The sequence below is a fragment of the Salvelinus fontinalis genome, chromosome 6 (assembly GCF_029448725.1).
Source record: "Salvelinus fontinalis isolate EN_2023a chromosome 6, ASM2944872v1, whole genome shotgun sequence".
In the NCBI taxonomy this organism is placed as follows: domain Eukaryota; kingdom Metazoa; phylum Chordata; class Actinopteri; order Salmoniformes; family Salmonidae; genus Salvelinus; species Salvelinus fontinalis.
Window position 1 is genome coordinate 63644253 of NC_074670.1, and position 18205 is coordinate 63662457.

Genomic DNA, 18205 nt, shown 5'->3' on the forward strand with positions numbered 1-18205 from the left:
GTGTCACGGATACTAGGAGTGCTGGGTAGGTGTCAGGCGCAGCGAGCAGAGGGTTCAGTGATTTGTAGATTTATTTCTCCGGCACAAAATGGTCACGCCAAATACAGGGCGCATAAACACTGACCAGCCCAAACACAGGGCGAACGATCCAGAGAACAATGAAAAACACATCCACAACCGACAGAGAACACAAATAATCCCGCACAAACCTTATCGGGCCTAACAGGCTTAAATAGACCAAAAATCAAGAAACAAAGGAACAGGTGCAACTAATAAGACTAAACTAACAGAAAAGGAAAAAGAAATCGGGGGCGGCTAGTAGACCAGCGACGACGACCTCCGAGCACCGCCCGAACAGGCAGGGAGCCACCTTGGCTGGATGAGAGTCGTGACAAAGTGCCTGCCTTTTGGGGGTTTAGGGCTTTTTTTCTCAAGTCTCCTCCTTAGGCTTACTGCGTTTAGCGCTGCTTTAGTTGTGTGACCTGGAATGCTATTTACTTTAGATGAATACCTCTTAGAAATAATACATGACAGTGAGTTCCATTGCATTTCACTGGGGTGGGTTTATCACCATGAGGGTTAGATGGGCCAAACATTTCATACTCTGTCGGCTGTGCTCTCTGTCGCTATCATCTTTCACTGGGATAATCATTTTTTGTGATTGAGTCGGCATACGAACTCTGTTGAGCTTGGATTTTTCAGTCTAAACAGATGCGTAATGATGAGTTACACAGAATCCACAGAGCATAAACAATCAATTATTGTAGTAAATTATGTTGAATACTTATTTTTTAGGGAAAGTGAGCTAGTTGACATTTATTATTGCTGTGAATGTTACAATTGTCAAGTCTCTGTGATATGCGAGTATTCCCAATTTTAAAGATGTTTTGAAAAGCATAAACTTTTAATGTGAGTATGCATAAATGTTTCTTAATCTATTGTGTGCCACGTTACATTTTACTGACGCCTTATAAAAGAGAAATAGTAGTGGAATGGTTGTTTAAACATCAATGAATTCTTAATTAAATTAATCTCCCATTGAATCTCAATTATTAAACATGGTCATTTCCTTCAGGATGCAACTGAATATTGAACAACTTCTACAGTATTGCCTATGTGGATGTTTTTGTGAGAAGGAGTACTGTTCACAATCGACTGAGAAAGGGAGGAGGGAGAGGGAGAGGGAGAGGGAGAGGGAGAGGGAGAGGGAGAAAGCTTTGGTGACCCATGGAAGATACCTGGGGAGTGATTGCAATCTCCTGCAAGCTCATTTGGCATTCATACACTCAGACAGTGAGTAGGGCGGCCGGCCGGCCTGTATTATCAAATGAGCGCTGCAGCAATATGAGCCTACATTTTGATGTAGCACTCAGTCTCAGGGACAACGCTCAGCTAGCCAGCCTTAGGTCATCGCAGAGATGCGAGAGCCAAGAACACTTGGGGAGAATGGGGAAGCACTATGGTGAAGTCGTGCTGGGCAGGATGGCAATGTGTGTTGGCTGTGACTATGTGAGACAAAAGCCATACACTTTGGCACGTCATAGTTACTCATGTATTACGTCAATGGCCCCGGGTTATTTTGCAAAGCTAAGAGCAGCATCCAGGGGCCGAAAGGCCCCATGTGTTTTGAGTGATTATATGGAAATGAAGTTAATCAAGAAATTCTAACTATAATGTGAGAAGACTATGTTGTAATACTTTATTTACACCTGCTTGTGGTGAAATATTACATGTGGAATTCAACACTTTAACAAACAATATCTATCCGTTTCCAAGTGCCAATCCATTTTGCATGCTTGTCAAGGTCGTCTCCCAGCAACCCCCAGTGTAACAAGGTCTTCTCCCAGCAACCCCACTGTTTCAACTGTCAGCAACCTCTCACGGACGTTGAAAGAAGAGGACCAAGGCGCAGCATGATGAGCGTACATTTTCTTTTTATTAGAAAAGACGCCGAACAAAACAATAAACACTACAAAACAAACCGTGAAGCTAAAGGCTATGACCCATAAACAAAAGTTAACTTCCCACAAAGACAGGTGGTAAAAACGGCTACCTAAGTATGGTTCTCAATCAGAGACAACGATAGACAGCTGTCTCTGATTGAGAACCCTACCCGGCCAAAACATAGAAATACAAATAATAGAACATAGAATACCCACCCCAACTCACACCCTGACCAAACCAAAATAGAGACATTAAAAGGATCTCTACGGTCAGGGCGTGATACAACCCCCACTGTTTCAACTGTCACAACTGTCTTCAACATGTTCTGCATGCATAATCAGAGTAGTGGTATCAAACCCACCTAGGATCAACATGTACTTTATGCAGAATCAGAGTAGTGGTATCAGACCCACCTAGGATCAACATGTACTTTATGCAGAATCAGAGTAGTGGTATCAGACCCACCTAGGCTCAACATGTACTGTATGCAGAATAAGAGTAGTGGTATCAGACCCACCTAGGTTCAACATGTACTATATGCAGATCCAGTGTAGTGGTATCAGACCCACCTAGGATCCAACCTGGCCCTAATTTGTGTCTGAATGTCTTGTCTGTGTAGCATTTCGCTGTCATCAGAGCAGCCCTTCTAGCTTTTCTGCCCATGATGATAGTGCACTCTGTACATAATAGCTTTTCTATGCACCGGACTCAGGTGAGGGAGCACAATCATGAGCCTGCTCTTGTCCTGATTAGAAGCACTCTCCATAATTCACTGTGCTATTTCACTGGTGGACAGAGATGTGTGGCGAGGGTCTGTGTGTGTGTCTGTGTGTGTGTGTGTGTGTGTGTGTGTGTGTGTGTGTGTGTGTGGGGTGCGGGCGGGCGGGCGGGAGGGGGGGATATTGGTCACACATGTATGACATACTTACTACATTCCAGTCCCAGTCAAAAGTTTGGACACACCTACTCATTCATTTTTATTATTGACTACATTGTTGATTAATAGTGAAGACATCAAAACTATGAAATAACACATATGGAATCATGTAGTAACCAAAAAAAAGTGTTAAACAAATCAAAATATATTTTATATTTGAGATTATTCAAAGTAGGCACCCTTTGCCTTGATGACAGCTTTGCACACTCTTTGCATTCTCTCAACCAGATTCACCTTTTGCAACAGTTAAGTGTGTCATGAATTCTAAATAAATCATCGACAGTGTAACCAGTAAAGCACACCCACACCATCACACAGCTTTACCTGGAATGCTTTTCCAACAGTCTTGAAGGAGTTCCCACATGTGCTTGTTGGCTGCTTTCATTCACTCTGCGGTCCAACTCATCCCAAACCACCTCAATTGGTTTGAGGTCGGGTGATTGTGGAGGTCAGGTCATCTTATGCAGCACTCCATCACTCTCCTTCTTGGTCAAATAGCCCTTCCAAAGCCTGGATCATTGTCCTGTAGAAAAACAAATGATAGTCCCACTAAGCGCAAACCAGATTGGATGGCATATCACTGCAGAAAGCTATGGTAGCCATGCTGGTTAAGTGTGTCTTGAATTCTAAATCATCAAATCAAATCAAATGTATTTATATAGCCCTTCTTACATCAGCTGATATCTCAAAGTGCTGTACAGAAACCCAGCCTAAAACCCCAAACAGCAAGCAATGCAGGTGTAGAAGCACGGTGGCTCAGAAAAACTCCCTAGAAAGGCCAAAACCTAGGGAGAAACCTAGAGAGGAACCAGGCTATGAGGGGTGGCCAGTCCTCTTCTGGCTGTGCCGGGTGGAGATTATAACAGAACATGGTCAAGATGTTCAAACGTTCATAAATGACCAGCATGGTCAAATAATAATAATCACAGTAGTTGTCGAGGGTGCAGCACCTCAGGAGTAAATGTCAGTTGGCTTTTCATAGCCGATCATTAAGAGTATCTCTACCGCTCCTGCGGTCTCTAGAGAGTTGAAAACAGCAGGTCAGGGACAGGAAGCACGTCCGGTGAACAGGTCAGGGTTCCATAGCCGCAGGCAGAACAGTTGAAACTGGAGCAGCAGCACGGCCAGGTGGACTGGGGACAGCAAGGAGTCATCATGCCAGGTAGTCCTGAGGCATGGTCCTAGGGCTCAGGTCCTCAGAGAGAGAGAAAGAAAGAGAGAAAGAGAGAATTAGAGAGATTATACTTAAATTCACACAGGACACCGGATAAGACAGGAGAAGTACTCCAGATATTACAAACGGACCCTAGCCCCCCGACACATAAACTACTGCAGCATAAATACTGGAGGCTGAGACAGGAGGGGTCAGGAGACACTGTGGCCCCATCCGATGATACCCCCGGACAGGGCCAAACAGGCAGAATAGAACCCCATCCACTTTGCCAAAGCACAGCCCCCACACCACTAGAGTGATATCTTCAACCACCAGCTTACCATCCTGAGACAAGGCCGAGTATAGCCCACAGACAGTGTCACCAGCAAAGCACCATCACACCACCTCCTCCATGCTTCACGTTTGGAACCACACATGCAGAGATAATCCGTTCACCTACTCTGCATCTCAGAAAGACACGGCATTTGAAACCAAATATCTCAAATTTGGACTGATCAGACCAAAGGACAGATTTCCACCGGTCTAATGTCCATTGCTCGTGTTTCTTGGCCCAATCAAGTCTCTTCTTATTATTGGTGTCTTTTACCAAAATAGGGCTCTCTTCTGTATACCAACCCTACCTTGTCACAACACAACTGATTGACTCAAAAACGAAAAGAAATTTGACGAAAGAAAGAAAGAACGAAAGAAATTCCACAAATTAACTTTTATCAAGGCACACCTGTTAATTGAAATGCATTCCAGGTGACTACCTCATGATGCTGGTTGAGAGAATGCCAAGAGTGTGCAAAGCTGTCATCAAGGGTGGCAACTTTGAAGAATCTCAAATAGGAAATATATTTGTATTTGTTTAACACTTTTTTAGTTACTACATGATATGTGTTATTTCATAGTGTTGATGTCTTCACTACTATTCTACAATGTAGAAAATAGTAAAAAATAAATAAAAACCCTGGAATGATTAGGCGTGTCCAAACTTTTGACTGGCATAATATGTTAGTATTAATGTTGTTTTATAGATGTGGGCCAAACAGTTATGTTTTCATATGTAGTCATTAAAATAGATATGAAAAATAATAATAATATCATAATAATAATAATTGTGTAATAGCAATTTCAACATGATTGTTTAGTAGACATCTTTAATTCTTCACTATATGCCGTAATGACGGCATGTTTGTGTTTCCTAAACTTTGTAATGTTGTATTTGTGCTCGCAGGGAGTCGTGCTGATTATTGTCATTACAGTTCAGTTTAGTACACGTCATGACACACCTGATGAAGCGGGAATAGTCTTTTCACAACCTGTTTCACAATCTGTCTATAAAGAGCAGTGGATTCCATGGAAATTATTGTAAATATTTTCTGCCCCTTCAATGAATATTTTACATATTAATATAGTATATAATACATATACAATCATATTGTTTATATTCTTTAATAATCCGGTACAAAATTCGACCAAATGTTTTAAGACGTAGTTTATGAAGTAGACTTTATTTGAATTCCTCCCAGTATTCCTACTTGCTTTTTAAATATGTCTTTACTGTTGTCATATCACATATTGTCTATCAAGTCTATGTTGTTGGGAGCTGATATGAACTGACCACTGCCTACAGACTGTGGCCTCCTAGTGGTCAGAAGGACAAGCACACAACAAAGCAGTATGTATGATGCAGGTGATGTACTGTATTTGTATCCACAGTAAGTTTGGTATACTTAAGAGTGTCAGATAAAATACACATTACAGGTGAAGGAATAAGGCTTCAGCCCATCCTATTACTACCCTACTCTCTTCTCCTGAAGACCTGAGCATACACATCTTGACTACAGATGCTACTATTTCAGAGTGTAATTGATTTGATTCTTCCACCATTTGTTTGGACACCATTTAAATGAATGTTTAAATTGGATTTTAAAAATGTATTAACCTCCCGGACCTTCATTTATTAGCCTTCCCAGCTTTTGTGATAATCTGTATAATTACCAGCCTAATGTTCTCCCCATTAGGTTGTGCCCTCCAACAATTTCTACTTGTTGATTGTGTTCACTATTAATTGTGTTTGGACTTTGGAAATTCACATGCATTTCCCATCATGCCTTTTTCTGCCATTAACATTTTGCAGCTTGTGTGTTCTTTGACATATGAAGGGTTGTGTGTAGGAAAATCAATACAATCATGCTCATTGTTTCACTGCATAAGGGTCAGAGAAACCGACAATATGCTCCTGTAGTAACAATAGAGCTGTTTCTATGTGAAGAAAAAACACGGAGATGGAAATAGATGGAACATCTTTGATTAAAAAAGGTTGAATTCGGCTTAGCAAAAACACGTATCACTTGTGGACTTCATGAAAGCATTGTTGTTAGCAATAGATTTGTCATATTCCTTAAATTGTATTGTACTATCAATTCCTCACTTGACAATATGAACGTACAGTGCCTTCATAACGTATTCATACCCCTTGACTTATTCCTCATTTTGTTGTGTTACAGCCTAAAATCAAAATTGATTAAAACTTCTTATGGCTGGGATCCCGTTAACGGGATCGATATGACAACAGCCAGGGAAAGTGCAGGGCGCCAAATTCAAAACAACAGAAATCTCATAATTAAAATTCCTCAGACATACAAGTATTTTACACCATTTGAAAGATACACTTGTTGTTAATCCCACCACAGTGTTCGATTTCAAAAAGGCTTTACGACGAAAGCACAACATATCATTATGTTAGGTCAGCACCTATTCACAGCCAAAGAGATGAGTCACAAAAAGAAGAAATAGAGATAAAATTAATCACTAACCTTTGATGATCTTCATCAGATGACACTCATAGGACTTCATGTTACACAATGCATGTATGTTTTGTTCGATAAAGTTCATATTTATATCCAAAAATCTCAGTTTACATTGGCGCGTTATGTTCAGTAATGTTTTGCCTCCAAAACATCCGGTGATTTTGCAGAGAGCCACATCAATTTACAGAAATACTCATAATAAACATTGATAAAAGATACAAGTATTATACATGCAACTTTTGATAAACCTCTCCTTAATGCAACCGCTGTCAGATTTCAAAAAAACTTTACGGAAAAAGCACGCCATGCTATAATCTGAGTACGGCGCTCAGAACCCAAACAAGCCATAAAGATATCCGCCATGTTGTTGAGTCAACAGATGTGAGAATAGCATTATAAATATTCACTTACCTTTGATGATCTTCATCAGAATGCACTCCCATGACTCCCAGTTCCACAATGAATGTTTGATTTGTTCTATAAAGTCCATCATTTATGTCCAAATACCTCCCTTTTGTTCGCACGTTCAGTACACAATCCAAACTCATGACGCTTGGGCAAGTCCATGCAAAAGTTCAGACGAAAAGTCATATTACAGTTCGTAGAAACATGTCAAACGAAGTATAGAATCAATCTTTAGGATGTTTTTAACATAAATCTTCAATAATGTTCCAACCGGAGAATTCCTTTGTCTGTAGAAATGCGATGGAATGCATGTCTAACTATCACATGAACACGCATGGTCAGCTCATGGCACTCTGCCAGAGCCCTGACTCAAAGAGCCCTCATTCCCCCCTCCTTCACAGTAGAAGCATCAAACAAGGTTCTAAAGACTTTTGACCTCTAGTGGAAGCCTTAGGAAGTGCAATATGACCAATATCCCACTGTGTATTCGATAGGCGATGAGTTGAAAGACTACAAACCTCAGATTTCCCACTTCCTGGTTGGATTTTTTCTCAGGTTTTTGCCTGCCATATGCGTTCTGTTCTACTCACCGACATCATTCAAACAGTTTTAGAAACTTCAGAGTGTTTTCTATCCAAATCTAATAATATGCATATGTTAGCAACTGGGCCTGAGTAGCAGGCAGTTTGCTCTGGGCACCTTATTCATCCAAGCTACTCAATACTGCCCCCAGCCATAAGAAGATAAACAGATGTTTTTTTCACCCATCTATCTACCCACAATACCACATAGTGAAAACATGTTTTTGTAAATGTTTGCAAATGTATTAAAAATGAATCAATACATGTTAGAATCACATTTGGCAGCGATTACTGCTGTGAGTCTTTTTCTGCATAAGTCTCTAAGAGCTTTCCACACCTGGATTGTACAATATTTGCACATCATTATTTTTTAAATTCTTCAAGCTCTGTCAAGTTGGTTGTTGATCATTGATTTTCAAGGCGATTTAAGTCAAAATTGTAACTAGGCCACTCAGGAACATTCAGTGCCGTCTTGGTAAGCAACTCCAGGGTATATTTGGCCTGGTGTTTTTGGTTATTGTCCTGCTGAAAGGTGAAATTGTCTCCCAGTGTCTGTTAGAAAGCAGACTGAAACAGGTTTTCCCGTAGAATTTCTCCTTGTCTTAGCTCTATTCTGTTTCTTTTCCTCCTAAAAACAAACTCACTTGCATATGACAAGCATACTCATAACATAATGCAGCCACCACCATTTTTGAAAATAGGAAGAGTAGTACTGAGTGATGTATTGGAGTTGTATTCAGGACATGAAGTTCATTCCTTTGCCACATGTTTTGCAGTTTTACTTTAGTGCCTTTTTGCAAACATGATGCATGTTTTGGAATATTTTTATTCTGTGCAGGCTTCCTTCTTTTCACTCTGTCAATTGGGTTAGTATTGTGGAGTAACTGCCATGTTGTTGATCCATGCTCAGTTTTCTGAGGATCACAACCATTACCTCTGTATGTTACGTTCTGACCATAGTTCCTTTTTTATGTCTTTATTTTGGTTTGGTCAGGGCGTGAGTTGGGGTGGGCATTCTATGTTGTTTTTCTATGTTTTCCATTTCTGTGTTTGGCCTGGTATGGTTCTCAGTCAGAGGCACCTGTCGATCGTTGTCTCTGATTGAGAATCGTACTTAGGTAGCCTGTTTTCCCCATTTTGGTTGTGGGTGATTGTTTCCTGTTTTTGTGTTTGTTTCACCATTCAGGACTGTTTCGGTTTTTGTTGTCATTCACTTTGTTATTTTTGTATTTTGTCGTGTTCAGTTATATTAAAATATCATGGACACTTACCACGCTGCGTATTGGTTCGAGCCTTCATACTCCTCGTCTGAAGACGAGGAAAGGCGTTAAACTGTAACTGTTTTAAAGTCACCATTGGCCTCATGGTGAAATCCCTGAGTGGTTTCCTTCCTCACCGGCAACTGAGTTAGGAAGGACACATGTATGGGTGTTCTTCACCATGCTCAAAGGGACATTCAACTTTTTTTTTGCCATCTACCAATAGGTGCCTTTCTTTGCGAGGCATTGGAAAACCTCCCTGGTCTTTGTGGTTGAATCTGTGTTTGAAATTCACTACTCAACTAAGGGAACATACAATTATCTCTATGTGGGGAGTACAGAGATGAGGTAGTCATTAAGAAATCATGTTAAACACTATTATTTCACACAGAATAAGTCCATGTATATTATTATGTTACTTGTTAAGCACATTTTTACTCCTGAACTTATTTAGTCTTGCCATGATAAAGGGGTTATAGACATTTCAGCTTTTCATTTGAAATGTATTTGTAAACATTTCTAAAAACATAATTCGCATTATGGGGTATTGTGTGTAGGCCAGTTTTACAAAATCTATATTTAATCGATTTTAAATTCAGGCTGTAACACAACACAATTTGGAAGAATTCAAGGGGTGTTTCAGAAGGCACTGTACATAGGTGAAGCCCCATTGCTTAGCTGCTGCTTATGGACTTGTTTGTCTTAGATATTTTGCACTTAATATATAGAAATCATTCTATATCCACTGAAGTCCTTGGTTAGAATAATTATCAGATAGCCTCCACAGACTTATCATAGAGGCAGTTTCCTTTCTTCTCCACTCTTCTCCCTTCGTCAGTTTGCTTTGGCTAAAACACAACAAAAGACGGCAGACTGTTTGAACTGATTGTGGTGTGAGAAGACAACCTGTGTAACAAATTACTTTTGGCAATTTGTTCTTAAATTCGGAGAATAAACCAATGGAAGATAAGAGCAAAATGGCGAAGTTGTGCCTGTATTTTGAATAAGTGAGCCAGTGGATATAGCGGTGTGATCGCTGGCCAAAACTGCAATAGAAAGAAAGGATGATTCAGGATGTTGAAAATGAGGCATTTGCATCAGAGAATCTAATATGAACTTCATTTTTATTGAGATAAGATGCCAGTCAATTTCACCACAATAGTAAAATGACGTCATCCATTTAGGTTCCATTTATAATCCCAAAGTAGTTTCCTTCAAAAGATTGCTTACGCATGTGTATTGACACCCATTAAGGTTTTTACACATTCCTTATTTTTACCAATTTATGCTCTCTAATTGTGTTGTCTTTCTGTCTGTTTTCCCTCTCTTTCTTGTAGAGCCGTGACAGAATGGTCGACTGTATGAGCAAAGTCATGCTGCACACAGCCCTCTCATGCTGGCAACCGTTCCTGGGACTGGCTCTAGTGGCCGTCTTTGTGGGTTCTGCCCTGGGATGTCCCGCCCGCTGTGACTGCTCAGCCCAGAGCAAGTCGGTCATGTGCCACCGCAAACGCCTACCGAGCATCCCAGACGGCATCCCCATCGAGACCAGGATCCTGGACCTGAGCAAGAACAAGCTGCAGGCCGTCAACCCAGATGACTTTGCCCCCTACCCTGGACTAGAGGATCTGGACCTCAGTGGGAACATTATCAGCTATGTGGAACCGGGGGCCTTCAACCCTCTGTACAGTATGCACTCGCTCAGTCTCAAAAGCAACCGCATCAAGCTTATTCCCCTGGGGGTCTTCACAGGCTTATCCAACCTCACACGGCTGGATGTCAGCGACAACAAGATTGTCATCCTGCTGGACTACATGTTCCAGGACTTGCACAACCTGAAGTTCCTGGAGGTGGGTGACAATGACCTGGTGTACATCTCCCACCGGGCCTTCAGTGGACTGCTGAGCCTACAGACACTAACCCTGGAGAGATGCAACCTAACAGTGGTGCCCACTGAGGCCCTGTCCCATCTGCACAACTTGGTCAGACTTCACCTCCGATACCTCAGCATCAGCACATTGCAAGCCTACTCCTTCAAGAAGCTTTTCCGGCTGCGCCACCTGGAGATTGACAGCTGGACCTCGCTGGACAGTGTGCCAGCCAACACGCTACACAGCCTCAACCTGACCACGCTTTTCATCACCAACACTAACCTGTCCACCTTCCCATACCAGGCCCTAAAGCACCTGCACTACCTAACACACCTCAACCTGTCCTTCAACCGCATCAGACACATCGAGGGGGGAATGCTGTTTGAGTTGGTGCGCCTGAGGGAACTTCATCTAGTTGGGGCCCAGTTGTCGACCATTGAACCGTACGCATTTCAGGGCCTCCGGTGGCTCAAAGTCCTCAATGTTTCCCACAACCATTTGGACACCCTGGAGAAGGGTGTCTTCCAAGCCCCTGAGGCTCTGGAGGTCCTCTTGATCGACGACAACCCCCTGGTGTGTGACTGTCGCCTCATGTGGATCCTGCAGAAAAGGCACTCCATCTTCTTTGGTGACTCGCAGCCAGAGTGCAGCACCCCTGAGGGTATCCGCGGAAGGCCTTTCAGGGAATTCAAGGAGACCCTGCTATCCTATTACGTGACATGCACCAAGCCAAAAATCCGTGAGAACAAGACACAGACGATAGCAGTGGACGAGGGCCAGTCAGCGAAACTACACTGCAGTGCTGAAGGGATCCCCAGGCCGGTGGTGTCGTGGCTGTCCCCACGCCGGCGCCTCCTCACCAACAAGAGCTACGGTAGAGTCAAGGTCCACAACAATGGGACGCTGGAGATCAAGGTGGCCGAGGTGCAGGACGGGGGCGTGTACCTTTGCATGGCAACCAACACGGCGGGTAACGACTCATTGATGGCCTCCCTAGCAGTGAAAAGCCTGGGGTCGCTCTACGCAAACAGGACCCAGTACTACACAGATCCCAGCAACGCCACTACCAATGGGACTAGCAACGTGACCTACGGCTTGGACCTAAAGACTATCTTAGTGTCGACAGCAATGGGATGTTTCACATTCCTGGGGGTGGTCTTGTTCTGCTTTCTGCTACTGTTCGTTTGGAGCCGGGGCAAGGGAAAGCATAAAAACAACATAGATATTGAATATGTCCCTCGGTCCAAGTCTAATGGCACTTCTGTAGATGGAGGGGCAGAGGGACAAGCTGGACCTCATCGCTTTAACATGAAAATGATCTAACACGGTTTGTGAATCTGGGAATCCATATGTTGGGAATGCTCTAAGGATTATGTATTTTTATTGCAAATGGAACAACATCTCCCACTACTTCAGGAGAATGCTCCCGGGCAATTCTATTGTAACAGAGTGGTACTGAGGCTCAGATTTTTCACTTTGAAATGTATGCCAAACAAAAACCAATGATTGCAAAGTTAAACAAAACCTACAACTCTATGCACAAGGACTAGTTTTATTAATTTCCACAGACATTTTTACAAACACACTTGAAGAACATTGCAAATGCAACGTTTGGTAACAGAATGACGGAACCAACAGCACAAACCATCATTCTGTGGCCAAACTTTGCATCTGCACTGTTCTTCAATTAAATGTATTTTTGTAAAAACAAAAATGTGAAAATTGTTTAAAGCAGTTCTTGTGCATAGAGTTCTATGGTTTGTTTAACTTTGCAGTCATTGTTTTTTGTTTGACATACATTTTATAGGTAACATTGAAGTACCTTACTGTGATTGTTTTCAATTAAAGAAACAAAAATTGCAATTTCTCAAGCAAGGACTGTCTGGGAGTGGTCAAAGTGGAGAGGGGGAAACTGATAATTAGCTTTTATTGGCAGAGAGGTTTGTAACTCTTTCTTATTGGTCTATTAACTAATTTAACGCCAGGTGGTGTCACCAGAATGGCCAAAACTCCATCCCACCAAAACAGGCTGAAATTTCTCTTACACTAAAAGGCATTACCATACTATTCACAATTTCACAGTATTATTTCAACTTCATAGTGTGGAAATATATATAAAAGGAAAATAACTGGAGAATCACTTTTTTGACTGCACTGGGCCCTTTAAAGTGAAGAAATCAGAGTATCAGGATCACCTTTTGGTTTACTAGGAATGGAAAAAGTACTGCAGAGTGCCATAACAGGACACAGGAGTGCAATCCCCAACTATGGCATCTTATTGGATACAATGCCAGGACATTGTGACAAATGTTCTTGTTGTTGCTAGTGAGCTTGTCCACAACGGATCCTCCGAAATGATCTGAATCTCTACCCAGGGGACCCGAAAGGAACAGGTGTCATAATCAAGCTTTTCAAATTCTATTTACATGCCCAAGTCCAGTATTGGGTTTAAAGACACTACAGAACCGTGTACAGTACACATTTTTATCTAAAGGTATTACTCTTATTGGTTTGGTCTTGCACCATGCTTACTCACCGAACAGATTGATGAAACAGAGCATTCCCTCCAACCATAATCTTTGCATATATGTACTTAATGCTTCATTATGTACAGGTATGTACATACTCATTTAAACAAACTGTTCATAGCAATACTCATGGGATACAATGTCAGCCAAAATCTCAATTCCCCCACCTAACAAGCAAAATGGTAACTCTTCACTTCTGAAATTGTCCAAGAATATAGGAAAGGGCTTCTACAGGATTGCAATGTCACACTGGAGAAAAGATATCCCTGTTCCCCAAATATACCCCTAGATATTGAAGATATTTTTGTTTATTGTCAACCATAAAGGAAAAAGATTTTATTTATCAAAGTGGTTTGAGGGTTTTACAAAAGTGAGTATCATAACACTATTCTGGGAGAAATAATCACATTTGATGATTTAGAAGTTGACATATTGGTCAGAGAACCTACATGGACCACTTTTCTGTCCTTTTCTTGTCTCTTTTTATTCCTTTGACTGTAACCTTTGCCTGATGGCAAAATACGTGTCCAGCTTACTACAGTGAAGTTGTCATCTTTTCTCCCCAGTAAAACATTTGGACTTTGTTGTGGTAGTTCCTCATTTTTGTTGTTGAATCATTTAGATTGTGAAAAGTTCAAAGTAAAATAAAAAAATCATGTATGTGAAATAAAATAATATTTATTTGTACCATTTAGTGTGTCTATATATTTACTGCAATGAAGCAATAGAGGGTCATGATCAGTATATAATATGCCTGTTGAACATCTGGAAACAGCATAGTAACATTAGCATATGGTTTAATGCAATTGTTAAAATAGAACATATCAAATATCAATCACTGGCACCAAGGAAACTGTCTTACAATGTATGTTAATTCTAAGGGTTATTTGTATTTCTACAACATCAGATGAAGTTGACAAGTCCATTCGAGGAACGAGATCTGCAGAAACACAAATACGACAGATCACAGGTTGAGAAAATGAAATGGTTTGGGGCATTGCCTTTCCAGAATGTACAATTAAGCACACATTCTTCCTTTTACTCAAACCATAACCTTTGAATATTACATTTTTATCATGCAAAAAAGTCTGATATCCCCCTCTAACCTTTCAAATCAGAAGAGGGAACAGGGCAAAATGTCTAGTCCCTAAGTCTGGACAGCATGATGTTGCAGGTAGTGTGCACCAGGAGGAAGGCACTATCAGAGGTGTAATCTGGAGGAATGCAGTTAACCTTCTGACACAGTCCAGATGAGCACCTGGAGGCGTTACATTTATCACTGAGATGAAGACTGCAAACCGGAGGGGTATCCTGGGTTAAGAAGATAGCAGATTGCAATGCTACAGAAGATACAATGCTGCCCAATTCACTATATTCACAAGACTGATTTATTACGTTGTTCTCTATTTAATGTGTGCCAGTGTTTTTCCTCTGTCTTTATATGTTTACATCCTATTCTCTTGCTTTACAGTTAATGTTGCCTGTGTTGTTAGCTTGAAAATGTCATTTTATGTCATGATTTTTACTATTTTACCCCATTTTTCTCCCAAATTTCAAGCTTGTCTCATCGCTGCAACTCCACAACGAGCTCGGGAGGTGAAGGTCGAGTCATGCGTCCTCCGAAACATGATCAAACTGAGCTTCTTAACACCAGCCCGCTTAACCCGGAAGCCAGCACGACAAGGAGCCGCTAGAGCACGGTGTAAAGCCCCCCCGGCCAAACCCTCCCCAAACCTGGACGATGCTGGGCCAATTGTGCGCAGCCCTATGGGACTCCTGATCACAGCTGGTTGTGAGTCAGCCAGGATCGATTCTGAGTCTGTAGTGATGCCTCTAGCACTGTGATGCAGTGCCTTAGACTGCTGTGCCACTCGGGAAGCCCCATAGGTAAACATTTTAATACAGTACAATAAACATTTAGAGAATATCATGTGTCAGTTAAGTTTAGCACATCACTTTGCTTATGACTTTGCTATAAATTTGTTTTCCCATAATTAACCATATAGTTGTTTTTACATGTATTTTTTCCTCATGTCCTTTCTATTCACCTTATACCGTTTATGCAATCACAATAACCACTTTCATGGGCTTTTCTGGCTGTGTTCACACAGGCACCCCTATTCTGATATTTTTTCCACTAATTGGTCTTTTGACCAATCGCATCAGATCTTTTCACATCAGATCTTTTTCAGGGCTGATTTGAATGGTCAAAAGACCAATTAGTGAAAAATATATCAGAATTGGTCTGCCTGTGTAAATGCAGCCTTTGTTTCGATGTCCTCAATCCCATGGGTCTCTTGTGAAATGGGTCTTGCACTTCCTAAAATACAAAATAAATGAGGTTGAGTTTGTAGGTCAGTGATGGCCACATTCTGTGTTTGGCACATAGAGCTGTGCTAGATGAAACCTGTACTACAAATGGATCCCCCACTTTGACCACCGTTTCACTTCTCTCCCCAGTCACTGAAAGAAACTTAAAAGCTGGGCCGTATGATTGTATGAGGATGTTTTTGCTCAGATGACACCCTGCAGAAATGTATCAGTGAGCGACAGGGGTCTCCCTTAACCCCCATGACACTCTGTCCTGTTGGGGTTATGAACTGCCAATCCAGGTGATGTACTCATCTGTTATGTATCAGTGTTATGCAGTATCAGAAATACACCCCACCAGACGGACCACCACAGTGCCTTTGTTCACATGCCATGTTTTAGCAGGGTCTCTTTGTAACCAGTGCTAAGAAGTCATTTTTTCTTAATTTGTTTTACCTCTGATGTTTGAATATCTCTTTCCCAATGGAAAGGGAAGGGAAAATCTTTTGAACTATTTCAAAATGTATTTATCAACTGCATTATCATTTTGTTAAAGGTTATGGAGGATAGGGTCAATGAAGCCGCTAATTGTTATTGCTCTTGACAACATATTTGGCAATGGGGCTATTAAACCTCAAGGTTTTCCTTAATATCAACAAATCTAACCCAATGTAGTCGGTATGTTTATGGGGACGCTCTCAAACTTTCACTTTTCACAAATGCAAAGAGGTATGTATATTTCCTGCAACATGTCTCTGTTTGTTTTCTTGATGTAGTCAAACGTACACATTCAGAATGAAATTTCAGCAACATTTCATCTCACTGCAGCTACCATTGACATGATTCAACGTTCCCCATGTACTATAGAGCTTACAAACAGAATAATCATTGCCTCTGGAGGACTCGAGACATGCTGCTACGAACTTACCCCTGTACATTGCCTCGGTACTGGTACTCCTTGTAGATAGCCTCATTATTGTTTTTATTGTGTTATTATTATTTATTTATTTTTGCAAATATTTGTCTTACTTTTTATCTCTGCGCTGTTGGAAATGGGCTCATAAGTAAGCATTTCACTGTAAGTCTACTCCTGTTGCATACGGCGCATGTGACCAATACGGATTGATTTGATATCACCCTGTGGTCACAACAGGTTGCATAATATGTGAACGGTCTTCGCTGTGTAAGGGGAAGGAATGTAAAGATGTGGGAGGGAAGGGAGGGGGATGGGATGCCCAACATTAACATCAAATAGTCCTAGACTGAGGCTTGCAGTTACCGCAGTCTGGGCAGATGTAAGCGGGGCAGGTTGCGTGCTGTGTGCTTTCATTAGGTGAGCTTTCATACATTCCCTCATGGTGTGCTTCCCTGCCAAATGAGCTCCCTTGTGGTCCCACTGCTCTTCCACCCTTCGACCCACTAGCAGCTGTACTGGTGGGAAATGTGTAGAGTAAAATTGTGTGTGTGTTTAATCTTTAAAAAGTTATTCAAGCTCTGTCAATATGTTGGGGATCATGGCAAGACAGTAATTTTCAAGTCCTGCCATAGATTCTCAAGAAGATTTATGTCAAAACTGTAACTTGGCCACTCAGGAACATTCACTGTCTTCTTGGTAAGCAACTCCGACCTTGTGTTATAGGTTATTATCCTGCTGAAAGGTACATTCCTTTCCCAGTCTCTGGTGTAAAGCAGTGAAGCAGGTTTTCCTCTAGGATTTTGCCTGTGCTTACCTCGTTTCCTTTCATTCTGAAAAACTCCCCCGTCTTTGCTGATGTCAAGCATACCCATACCATGATGCAGCCACCACCACGCTTGAAAATAAGTAAGCAGTTACTCAGTGATGTGTTGGATTTGCACCAAACAGGGCTTTGCATTTAGGCCAAAAAGTTCATTCATTTGCTGTTTTTTTACAGTATTACTTTAGTGGCTTTTTATTATACATTATCATGTTTTGGAATATTTTTTCAGTATATTCTTTTCACTCTGTCATTTAGGTCACTGGTGGAATCACTGCAATTGTTGTTGTTTCATCCTCAGTTTTCTCCCATCACAGCCATTGAACTCTGTAGCTGTTTTAAAATCACCAATGGCCTCATGGTGACATCCCTAAGCAGTTTCCTTTCTATCCAGCAGCTCAGTTCAGAAAGAAAACTCCATCTTTGATGTGTCTGGGTGGTTTAATACATAATCCACAGCATAATTATTAGCTTGACCATGCTTAAAGAGATATTCAATGTCTGACTTGTTATTGTTACCCAACTACCAATCACTGCCCTTCTATATGAGGCTTTTGAAAAGCTCCCTGATCTTTGTAGTTGAATCTGTGCTTGAAATTCAATACTTGACTGAGGGACCTTAAAGTTGTTGTATGTATAGGGGACAGAGGAAGGATTAGTCA

The 18205-nt window shown here is 41.4% G+C and overlaps 1 protein-coding gene across 3 annotated transcripts in view; it reads left to right on the top strand.

The window, feature by feature from the left end:
• The window catches only part of LOC129858276 (leucine-rich repeat and immunoglobulin-like domain-containing nogo receptor-interacting protein 2), a 315914-nt gene extending 301730 nt beyond the window's left edge, over positions 1-14184 (top strand). For all 3 annotated transcript variants that reach the window (XM_055927402.1, XM_055927403.1, XM_055927401.1), the window contains one exon: positions 10436-14184. In XM_055927402.1, the coding sequence (XP_055783377.1) occupies positions 10448-12292 (1845 nt within the window). In that variant the 5' untranslated portion in view covers positions 10436-10447 and the 3' untranslated portion in view covers positions 12293-14184. The remainder of the gene's footprint in view (positions 1-10435) is intronic.
• Positions 14185-18205: the final 4021 nt, after the last annotated feature.